The sequence below is a fragment of the Dromiciops gliroides genome, chromosome 3, assembly GCF_019393635.1.
Source record: "Dromiciops gliroides isolate mDroGli1 chromosome 3, mDroGli1.pri, whole genome shotgun sequence".
NCBI classification, from domain to species: domain Eukaryota; kingdom Metazoa; phylum Chordata; class Mammalia; order Microbiotheria; family Microbiotheriidae; genus Dromiciops; species Dromiciops gliroides.
Genome location: NC_057863.1, coordinates 466,583,135 through 466,595,865, shown reverse-complemented (window position 1 = coordinate 466,595,865; position 12,731 = coordinate 466,583,135). Strand labels below are relative to the sequence as shown.

Genomic DNA, 12,731 nt, shown 5'->3' with positions numbered 1-12,731 from the left:
TAGAGCACTGGGCCTGGATTCATGCGGACCTGAGTTCAAATCTGACCTCAGACACTTTACACTTACTAGCTGTGTAACCCCAATTGCCTCACCAAAAAAAAAAAAAATCAATGTAAAGATAAGGGTAAAAAAATGCAAATTATACAACCTGTCTGCTTTTAATATAGTAAGTGCCTTGCAGCCTCTTGCCTTAGGGTATGCTGTCTCCACTCTTACTGTCTTCTCCAACCTCCTTGTATGAGCTCCCCCACCCCATGTCTCTTGTCAGCCCCCCCTTTTTATTAACCTGCTCTCAGATGAAATTCTGGCTGGCTGAGCCCATGCTCCCTGGGCAGAGCTGGGTGAAGCAAACCCCAGCCTCTGAGGGTTTTCCTGCACCTCCTGCTGTGTGCACAGGCAGAGCTGTGGCCTGGGGTTTTTTGTCTGCACAGCTTAGCCTGGCTTAGAGGCCCCCTCTGCAGGTGAACCTAGGGGTTAAGTTACTTGCCCAGGGTCACACAGCTAGTAAATGTCAAGTGTCTGAGGCTGGATTTGAACTCAGGTACTCCTGAATCCAGGGCTGATGCTTTATCCACTTCGCCACCTAGTTGCCCCCCACCCCAGCCACTCAACCCCTGAGGGCCTAAGGCTTTTTAATCTCTCCCCAAATGAAAATAAATTTCCACATTTTTATGGCAATATTTGTATTTTTTGACTTATAAAAAACACCACTATAAACTCTTACTTATTAAAAGCATATACTACCAGCTATGTAAAACTGCTAGAAATCCTAACCTTGGGATTGTAAATTGCAGCCTTAATTCTCTCAATTTTAATTTCTTGTTCTGGAAAGGGTAGGGTTCTAAGGGGGTACATGTAGGATCCAATTCTGAAGCTCAATAGTATATAAGGAAACATACATACCCATCTTGTGGTCATTTCAGACCACTTCAAGTTTCTCTTTAATATGGATCTTTGTCCCCCTATAATATTCTTCTATTTGCGAAAACAGAGGGGTTCAGTAGAAATAACAGTTAATAGTGTTCAGGATGGTAAGGATGCTAGATAAACATTATTCTTAGAAGGCTAAGTATCTAAGAAATCTCATTCCCAGCATATCTCCAAATATGATAGATCAATATATACTATGTTACTATGGTTTCCTAGATGTAGTACATGATGCCAGACTAAAATAATTGAATATTTACCTCAGCAGGTGTTTTGAGATCATCAGGTTTTTCCCAGGTAGACTGCTTTGTTTCTGTGTTATAATAGTAAGTTCTTCCATCAGGAGATTTATGTTCAGTCCACATTGATTTCTGAAGAAAAAAAAGCCAACATGAAGCCACTAAATTCAAATTAAACCCTTAAAAAAGATTAATATTTCTATTGGGCCTGATAATGTAAAATGGATAATTAATTTTTAAGTGCCATGTTATATATGTTCATGCATAATATTTCTATCAAAGGACTAATTGTCCTACTTAAAATGTTAAATTAAAACTGTATATTTTCCAATCAAAATTAGCACTAATAAATCTAAATACAAAAAATCAGTTAAACAACAGACTAGATAATATTTTGCACTATGTTTAAAAACATTTGAAGAATTATGTGGTACTTCAGAATACTGATATTCACTGACAAACGTATGACCTGGCAGGAAATAATAAATCTACAAAGGAGAGTCTGATAACTGTGGAAACTGACTGAAACCTGTAGAAGGTTATGTTTTAATACCAAATATGAAAATTGACTTCTAATGCCATGTCTTCCACCAGTAACATGAAAAACACTGGAATACTCTAGCAAGTTTAATCATTTAGAAGATATAACATGACAATCAGAAATTTAAAAATAGAATTTTTAAAAAGTAGTAAAAAAAAGCCAACTGGGATTAATCCAAGTTAAAATATATTCTTTTGTAAGTCTTAAATCACAGCCAGAATATTTAAGGCTCTAATAAAATTGATATTTCATATTCTCCAATATGTCTTGTCTAAAATTATGTTAATTTATCAAGAGTATTCTACATATACGACAAAACACAGGCCCATTCCTTAAGAAAGCAGGGAAATATAGGTCATATGATACCATTAGGAGTACTGGTAGCTGATTTGAAATCTATACAAAAGTGCTTATCAATGAAGCAATGTAAACTATGGTATACAGGTCATTAATGAAATACCACAAAGCTTTGTGGTATTTAAAATTTTAATCAAGTATTCAGATGAAGTCATAGAAGGCATGTTAATTAAATGTACAAGTGACAAAATAAAGATTTCTAAGTCTCTGGCTCTACTAAAACCAGTAGTTTGCACACTTTTAAAACTTTCAAAACAATGGGTTGTACAAGGATGAAAAGTAGAAGAAAATCTGACTTGATACAAATCCATGTGAAAAAGACCTAAGGGGTTCTCACTGACTATAAGTTCTGTATGAACTAATGTGACACAACTAACTACTGAAAACCAAAGTAATCTTAGTATGTACTATGACCTTTAACAGCGAAATATCTATGTAGAAATTAGATGCCTATAAAAACCACTAACATATTTTGATTTTCCTAAATATTTTTCATACTTAGCAACAAGAGTTTAAGACTTAGATATCTTGTGCTGTTGAAATAATTCTCTCCTTCATCCCTCTTTTATGTTCTAGCAAAATAATTTTTCTACAGGAAAAAAATGAATTGATGGTGAATATTTCATAATTTTTAAAAATTCTTAATAAATTAAACTTCTTTACATGTCAACTGCTTTGAATATTAGCACCAGACCCATGAATTTTAAAATATCAGTACTGTATTCTCTTTTCTCAAAGGAGCTTTAGTATTTGGTCAGCTATCTTAGTAATCAATTAGCAATTTCTTAACATTGAATTTTAAATAGTTGGTTTATACTCTAATTTAACATTTTCTATTTTAAAATTATGTTAAACAATTACATAGTTATTACCCAACTATGTAATCTGGGGAAAATTACTTTCTTTCTCTGGCTTTCAGTTTCCTAATCTGCAAATGAGGGGAATAAATTAGATTACTCCTTCCAAGAGTTGTCTCCTAGAAGTAAAGAAGGAGGAAACTTCATCTTGCATGAAATCAGTCCTTAAGAAAAAAGATCTAAGAGATTTAAGAGTCTAAGATCAAGTCATGGTAACTAAGAATTATTGCATTCTGTGCTCCTCATTTGGAGTACTTTATACATTTCTGGACAGCACAAAATAAGAGGGCCAATGAACTTGAGCAGATTCTGGGGCTTATTCAATCAATCTCTACAGCCCACAGGCATTTAAACAAAGAGGTCAATCATGGTTGTCACAAGGGACAACTCAATTGAAATTTGTATTAAGTGAACATGATGAGAAAGAACAGACATTCAGAAAGAACCCAAAGGTATAAGGGAAAGACTACTATACTAGTTTTGGTCTCATTACCACACTATTTTGCAATGAAACTATTAAAGAGATAGGGTCTAAGTCACTTAGTCTCATAGCCCCTCTGATCCCCTGCAGTTCAAAAAACTATGATCCTAAGACATTTCATGCAAAAATTTAATAATAAACTAAGATGGAATAATGTCTGCTAATACTAGTATGTAAGTTAATCATGTAACAGTTAAATTAAATCAGATAAGTCAACTTTATATCCAGTAATATTTTTATATTTATACACATAAATACTACTACTACTACTAGAACATTTCATAGGAATAATGAGACATGCAAAATTATGTAAACTTTCTTTTAACCTATACCTTTCTCATGAATGCACCAAATTTGCAATGTTACATCGATATAATTCAACAGCTTATTCTCAGGAACAAATAATGCTCCATTAGAAAAATTCAAACTTGTAATTATCTGCAGTCTTTGCTATCAGACAAAGAACATTTTACAGTATCAGCAGATTGACATAACTAAATGTTCTAAAAGTCTCAGTAAAAATTCATAGAACTGAGGTGTTAAAAATTGAAATGTAAATAGGAATTGCTACAGAATTACAACACATTTAGTTGAATTGTTCAAAACTGGCACAATCCATAATACCTATAGCATGAACACAAGGATTTTTCCTCTAAATCTTGATTTAACTTGATTAAACTTATAACATTGGAACCTCTCCATTTCCAGGTCAATAAGAGAAGTACACATGACAGGTCTGTTAACAATTTATAATTATCTATTGCTGCATTATCCCTAAGCTATCTACTGTTTTTTTCCACGGGAGTCATTTTGACTTCAAATCTCAGAGACCTTGTTAGGAGAGAGACATTCTTTTAATTTGGTCTTGTGTAATAGCATAAATTTCAGCTTTACTCTGGGTCCCTCAAATTATTTTATTTCTGATACAACCAAGTAAAAACCAAAAGGCCAAACATTTGGCCTACGGATCCCCTTTCTTAGAATAATGTGTTTTAGTGCATGAAATAAAATACCTAGTATTACAAAGGAAATAAATTATATTGAAAGAGATTTCTAAAAATGCTCAAAAGTTTCTGGATCCCAAAGTTGAGAACTTCTGCCATGGATAATATTCAAAATAGTAGAACAGAGAACACATGATTTCTATTAACACTATTTTATATAGCTATGTAACACTAATTTGTATATAAGTTTTGGATTCAAATTTCAAAGGAAATGAATAAACAAATGTTGAAAAGCTCAGGATGGAAAGTGAAAAAAGAAATGTTTCCTAACTATCCTCAATATGAAAAGGATAAGTTTTCAAATATTGCACACAACCCCTTCAAACAAATAAAAAAATTATGTATTTTTTGTTGAATTATATTATTATCATTGTCTACAATGGAAATCTAACATTTGAACACTAGTGAAAATTCCGCAGAATGGTTAAGGGCTGCAATGGATCTTATTGATAATTTAATTCAACTCCTCTAATCTTATAGATTAGAATTTCAGAAGCCTCCTTAGGTCATATAGAAAATGGAACAACCAGGACCTCAAACTCATGCCTTTTAACTCCAAGTCCAATGGTCTTCTCACTATGCCATACACCCTGTACTTTGGTATTATTCAAAAGCTACTGCAATCTAATCTGTAACTCCCTGTATCAGGGAGTTATTCTTGCTAGTCTTTTGCTTTAAAAAAAAAAAGCAAAAGAAAAATGACTCTATTAAAATGAGCACCAAGGAAATGCAGAAAGTCTAAGAAACAAACTGAGTAATAACGAGATTATGTAAACTACTCCCCAACCCAGACATTGATTTAGAGCACCTAAGAATTTTTTTCTCAATCCTTATACCATTCTGGGAGAAAATATAAACATTTAGTTGTATTTTAAACTACTATGTTGGGGATAAAACTCAAAAACTTTAGAGAGGTATATATTACCAACATCCTATGTCATGTAACTAGATAATCAGTCATTACTCTACCACCTCACAAAAGACAACTAAAAAATGACAACAGACTACAAAACAGAGAGAGAAAATCTGTTAAAACCAAACACCAGAGAAGAAAATCTAGGGACACAGGAAAAGTCATGCTGGAGAAGACTGCAGAACCAAACACAGGCCCAATCTCTTAAAACTGTTAAGTCAATGACATACTATTTTATTTTTGTCTAGCTCCATGACTTTACTGGTATATGTGACTTCATTGGTATATGGAACTCCCAGTGAAGAAACTTCCTCCAGCACTGCAGACCAGCAACCTTTCTGCAAGTCTTAAAGAGCTATCTGGGGCAGAGAATGGTTAAGTGACTTACCCATGGCTCTCACATGTAGTATGTGTCAGAGGGTGCACAACCCAGGTCTTTGTGATGCCAAGAGAGGCTCTCTATTGCACTATGCCATGCTGCCTCTCTACCACTTCTATAGGGCATAAAATTAACCCAGCACACAGGCTGATTTTTTTTTCTATACTAAAGAACTTTTCATAACAATGCAAAAACAGGAATTATCTCAGTCAGTTTCCTGTACCCTAAGAAGCTGATAGCCATAGGAGAGAGGGTTCTACTGCCTATATAAATTAAGCTCAATTTTAGTCTTAAAAGGCCAATTTACACACACTAATAAATGGGAGCAATTTAAAAAAGATTCCTATTCTTCAAATGACAAACTTTCCATTTTTCTACCTACTCTTTTCTAGCTAACCAATCTCAATCTTAAAGTTTAACAAAAATACCTTAAGTGTTAATAATTCCTTTTTTCAATGGTTCTTAAACCTTTGGCTCTTAAAAAGTTGATATATTAGCAATGAAAGAAGCAAAGGGTCACATCTTAAAGGGTAGAAGCTAGTCTTCTAAAAGGGAACAAGAAAGGAGTAGTGAAACAAAATAATATGAAACTATCTAGGCACATCTAGTTTAAATAAATCCCAAAGCCTTAGATTTTTACTTACTTGTGTGCCAGATGTTGCACCTAAAAAACAAAAAATGGATATTTATCAAGTGATTAAAATAATTCTCTTAAACAATTAACATCCATAAAGATCAAAAGCATTATTGATATAAATAAAATCATGCACAAGCCAGAGACCATCCCTAAATTCAACTTCTTATAACTAGTCAAAATCATTTCCTAAATATTTCCTGTCACATTTTAAAGTTATATTTTCCTTCGAATTTATTTTCTCCTCCCCCAATACCATACCATATGACATTTTTATTTCCTCTTTTTCCTTCCAAAATAAAACTATGTAGTTTAAGGACATCCAACAACTATGGGCTATCTGAAACTTCAGTCTTCAATTCACTCTAATAAAACGTTTCCATTAACTACCCATGAATACTGAACCACATTCTGACAATTATCATTTAAAACCCTTTGCTTCTTTCTAAGACTGTCTTCCTTTGACTAATTTGTTGCTCTCCAGACTACGAACAAACAACTGACAAGAAAAGTACAGTACTACCTCACTTATCCAGAACATAACAAAGTAAAGGCTTCTAGGCAGTTAAAATCACCCATGCAATTTACTTCACAATAGAGGCAGCATGGCATAGTGGAAAGAGTAGTGGACTTGGAATCATCAGATCTAAGTTTAGTCACAGCTCTGCAATTTACAACCTGTGTGACCATGGTCAAGTCAACCACTTTAAAGCTTAGCTTCCTGAACTATATATAGAAAGGAGATACTACTAACCTCAGAGTGTCAGTGGGAGGAAATTGCTTTGTAAACTCCAGAGTATTTTTAACTGTAAGCTATCATTAGAGGCATCTCACCCCAAGTCTAATGATTCAGAATTAGCAACTATGTGCAAATAAGTTTACTTTCTATAGGTTATAGTAGATTAAAAGCTAAAAAGGGCAGAGGGACTGTCCTGTAGATAAAACAAGAAGAAACAGAAAAACTATAAAAGCATGGCAGTTAAACATTGCTATTTGTTAGCATTTTTATAAAGGAAGAGGTTGAAACTGTTGAATAAAATGAGGCTTGGGAGTTTCAATTACCAATTCCATCCTGATTTCTCAGTTTCACGGATTAATAATGTTCAGAAGTTACCCTATGTCCACACTGTATTCACTACCATGTGGCAGAAGTACTACTCATGCAGTACAATATGCATTGATGCCCACCCTACACTTGAACTTATTCCATACTTTTCTCCCACCTTCTCAACCTTAGCCAAGAAATTAACATTGTTATAAAAATGATGAATTTGTACAGACATCCATAGATGTATGCCTTTATTTAAAAATCCTTGTAAATCTTAAAAACATTCAGCAAAATGAACACTTTTTATCCTTTAGATGAAATGTTACTGCTAAATTTTGTCCCAAAGATTCACATTTGATCCAATGACAATAAACAGAACCCATCTAATACAGCATTTTAATTTGACAAAATAATTTAAAGTCCACCGATGAAAGGATTCACTACTTTTTCCCCAAGTCCCAAACAGAATACACTAGTATAAACATAACACTAAAAATTATCTATTTACTTAAGACAGTGTCTTATTATTAATAGTCACTGCAAAAAAACCTTGTGACAAGTGATACAATTTTCCTTTTGTTTACTAAAAATATTGAAGGAACCTACATTAAAAAAATCATTTATAAAATTGGGTGAAGAAATCTCATAAATTATATTTTCCCATTAATAAACCGATATTACATACCTACTGCTACATCCATATTGTTCACTCCTGGCTGTAAGAATAAAAAAATAAAATTGATAAAGTATAGTGTTTTATTTGTAGTTTATGAATTCCTAACAAGAACACTAGATTGACTCTCACTACATATGGCCTTCAAAGATAAATTCTATAAAAATGCCACCAAATTAAACACTTCAAAAAGTACTTTTTGATGACTATATACATAGTAGGAATACAAACATTTTAATTTGAAAATTATTTTTCAGGGGAAACTTATCTTTCCCAACAGTTATGCCTGTTAACCAATAGCCAATGCCATAGAGAAGAAAGAAGGCAAACTAATTTGACACTAGTGTGGCAGGGTATAGTGATATAAAAATTTGGGCCATGGCAGGACACAAATTAAAATGTAATTGGGAAATATTTGGCAAAATAAATAAAAATGCAATACAGCATAATGTTTGTGGTTTTCTAAGTCAATATGCAGCCTTCAACTGGTTCTAGAATGAAAAGACTTCAGGTTAAATCCTGAATGACAATGTCTGTGTGAACTCAAGCAAATTATGTAAGTCCCTCAGGCTTCAATATCCTCTCATTAGAATTTTCATTTATTTATTTTGTGGGGCAATGAGGGTTAAGTGACTTGTCTAGTAAGTGTCAAGTGTCTGAGGCCAGATTTGAACTCAGGTCCTCCTGAATCCAGGGCTGGTGTTTTATCCACTCTACCACCTAGCTGCCCCCATACCCTCTTATGCTGGACTAGATGACCTCAGAGGTCCCCCTTCCAGTTGTGGAAACTAGACAGGAAAATGGAACAGTGGATGGAGTGGTGGGCCTGGGAGTCAAGACGACCTCAGTTTAAATCTAGCCTCAGATACCAGTGTGTCACTTAACATATTTGCCTCAGGTCCCCCATTTGAAAAATCAAATAATAGCACCTACTTTTAAGGGTTGCTATGAAGATGAAATAAGATATTTGTAAAGTGCTTACTAAAGCACCTGGCACATAGCAGGTACTTAATAAATGCCCATTTCTTTCCTTCCTTCTTAAGTCTATGATCTCATGTTGATAAATTTTAAATTTTCAGCCTTATAGTTATTATAGTTTCCAAGAAAAGATTTTCGACGTAAGTGAACTCATTTAAACACTTCTGAGCTTTAATTTCCTCTTCTATAAAATAGAATATTTGTATTATCCAACCTCCAAAGATAATTATTAGGACACCACTTTTTACACTGTTGTGATGTATGTGATTACTATTATCACTTTTTCCTGTTTTCATGAACCATAATCCTATATCCCCTTTTGACTCCTGTTTTAAAATCTTTTACAAATAGGAAGAAAGATGGTTTTCCTAACTAATTTACAGAAAAGGAGTTCAAATAGAACAGTTTGCTTTACAACTCTGACTTTGTGATTTTAAGGCCTGTCCATTTGATCATACTGGCAATTTTCAAAAGAATTTCTGGTATTAATGAAGAACAACTCTTTATACCTTAATTAAAAAATCATTTATTCTAGGTAGGGATGCCATTCCTGAACAAAAACTACCAGGAGGAAATCTAAATGAGTTATTTCACTGTAGTGATTTGAATTAAATGGTAAAGTACTCTTTACAAAGAAAATGCCCAAGAAATATGATTTAGTTTCAATACAAGTGGAAACTTTAAAATCTATTAAACAAATCAATTCACCGTAATCCTCATGCCACACTGGAATTCGACATACCCTCTTCAAAGGTTAATAGGATGTTGTAAAATTATCAAAAAAACCTAAAATTAAAATTTGTTTCCATAGTACATTTCTAACAATATGTACTCCAAAATACTGTTTTTGAAACAAATTTCTTTTTAAAATACCAAATCAAATAAACTTTCAAAAGATTACCGGTAAAGCAGGCTGTATGCTAGCCTGAGACATATGAGTCATCATCATCCCAGGCATGACTGAAGACATCATTCCAGGCATCTAGAATAAAAGTAGTGAGGTATTATTAAACTGTACAAAAATACACTAATATTATTATGTATCAAAGCTAATAAAATACAAAGTTTAACAAAAATTAATCTAGGGTTGGGCTTAAATATTTATTAAAATCCTTTGCAAACTATTTTCCTATTTATACCACGTGTATAGGTCATGTATAAATGAAATATTTACATTTAAGAAAAACATTATCAAACTTTTATATGTTTCTTTTGATCCCCTAAACCAAGTGTTCTTGACTTAGTGTTTATTTTTACTAAACATCAGGAAAATTGTATTCATTTATTCCTTCTCCCTCCCCCAACATTTTAAGAACAAAAATAAAAAATAAAAGGCTTCTCCCATTAAACTTTAATACAATTCCCCCATTCTAAAAAGGCTTTAAGCAGTGGGCTGGTTCTTCTTTCCAAGGTAATGAAAGCCCCAAAAGAGAAACTTGAAAAAAGGAAAACCTTATTAAATATAAATATCAGTTTGAAAACACTTGCAAATCACCAAGCTCTTACTTCCCAGTCTCCACCCAGCTCTCCAGTCCTTCCCTATCCCCAGGAAACCAGTTAGGTTTTTTTTGTTGTTGTCCTAAGGGTCAAGGAAACACTTTAGCTTAAATTTGAAGCTAATTCCAATTATTGGTGAGTTACTGTACTCTAGTAAATATGAGCAAGAACTGCAAAGATTAATAAAGGCAGTCAAAGGTAGCAGGAGACAATGTCCCAGATAAACTACATAATTATGACATCCTTCCCCATTTTGCAAATATGAAAATATTGGGGGGGGGAGGATTATTCAATTAAATATAGCAGTAAGTAAAAAAATCATAATCTAAAGCACTCATTTAAAGAGTTTTAAGAAAACAGAAAGAAGTTAAGAAATGAAATGGTAAATCTTAGTGATAGGGTAAGAGGCCAATATGTAAGGAAGATGAACGCCCCTTTGACTGTTAATCTGTACAAACTGAATTCCAATCCCTGTTCATGTCAGTTTATTTTATCTGAAAGGAAAAGATAAAATAAATGGTTTTATGAAATGATGGGATGAAGAAATAGAAGAGAAGGTATTCTTAAAGAGCATAAATTTCTGTTTTAAATGATTACACCAAGCATTAATTTTGAAATTTTTTTTTGTTGATCAATAAAAAATAAACCCAGCAATTTTTAATCAGGAGGATGTGGTCAAGTGAGTATTTTTTTTAAAGCTGCAAACTTAGTAGATTTGAATAATTTGGAAGCATATGCAACTCAATTATCCAGGCTAAAAGAAGGATGTCTAAGAAAGGTAACTGCAGTGTTAGGTAGTATAATTATGTGAATAAGCTCTTCCCACTCAAAAAACCAAAAACCAAAAAACCCCAAAGATTACTTTTATAGACTTTGGTTGTCCATCCCAAGGATTGGGGGAAGGAGAGGAGATTAGAACTAATTTCATACTTAAGTTGTACTTAGGTTAAATGCACAAAGCTGAAATTCCCTAAATGAATATTGATAGAAGATTTGGGGGGGTAAAAAAACCGCAAAAATACACTGGGTTGCTTAGCAGGCAGAAACCAGTATAGGTCTAAAAGTAGCTTTAGGTAAGTTAAGAGTTGATGACATACCAAAAAAATTTCCACAGTTCTAAAGCAAAATTTTAGATAGGAGTTTACCGAAATTTTAAAATGACTCAATACAACACTTTTCAGCAAGACACATTACAGAAACTTAGGAAGCACATGTTAAAACTCCTCAAAGTAGTTCAACTCAACTCAAATACTCTTATAAGCATAGTCTGTCAGAATAAGGAATGAACACAGGTTAAGTCCCATTACATAAAAATATTACAAGGCCTAAGAATAATAAGAAAAGAAAAATTCCTTCAAGTCAATAAGTTATCCTATGTAACCAATATTGAATACAACAGTATTTCATTATAGTAGAGAAATATGGATTATCCCTCAATTTGATGAAATGGGATTTAACCTGTAATAACTGTTCCAAATTCAATTATTTCCAAATTTCCTAATTGCCTTTTTTTTTTGTTTTTTATCATATATGTGTAACATTAGGTTATCTGCTTGCTAACAAATAAGTAACTTTAGTGCTAAGCAAATAGAAAATAATAGTACTTTCACTCATTAATGCCTAATTACTTCTTAGGGGTGAAAATGTTGGTTTAAAGCTTCTGCAGGATTATAAATTAATTAATTTGACAGATTTAAATTATGTCAACCAACTGAACATTTTCAACTTAAGCAAAGAATCATTGATATTAATTTAAAAATAGGATCTGTATAATAATTGACCATTTAAGAATCACTGTTACTCTCTAAACCAGTGTCAAACTCAAAGAGAAATAAATTTCCACAGGCTATATAATGACTTAAAACCACAAATTCACATTATTTCCACTTTACTGTGTTTTAATTTATTACACGTCTCCCAATTACATCTGTTTTGGAAGGGAGTTGGGAATTTCTGACACCTCTGATCTAAGCAAAAACCATTTCTAACCTAAGGGATTTCCTTAAATCTACTGAATATCCTAGGAAAAGACAATTATTCAACCCAGGAAATATTGAAGCTAGGGGAAGATGTCCTAAAAAAAAAATCTTATAAAAAAGATAAAGGATTCATCTACTGTTTAATATAATCATTTTAAATTCCATGAGCATTATCTTCCTTAAAAAGTATAAGCAATTAGCAAACTTAAGACTAAATAAAATTA

The 12,731-nt window shown here is 32.9% G+C and overlaps 1 protein-coding gene across 13 annotated transcripts in view; it reads right to left on the bottom strand.

Annotated features, from left to right (window-relative positions):
- The window catches only part of PRPF40A (pre-mRNA processing factor 40 homolog A), a 61,313-nt gene that overhangs the window by 28,822 nt on the left and 19,760 nt on the right, over positions 1–12,731 (bottom strand). For all 13 annotated transcript variants that reach the window (XM_043994454.1, XM_043994445.1, XM_043994447.1 and 10 more), the window contains 4 exons: positions 9,933–10,013; positions 8,066–8,096; positions 6,343–6,362; positions 1,188–1,298 (listed from right to left, as the gene is read on the bottom strand). In XM_043994454.1, coding sequence (XP_043850389.1) covers positions 1,188–1,298; positions 6,343–6,362; positions 8,066–8,096; positions 9,933–10,013 — 243 coding nt within the window. The remainder of the gene's footprint in view (positions 1–1,187; positions 1,299–6,342; positions 6,363–8,065; positions 8,097–9,932; positions 10,014–12,731) is intronic.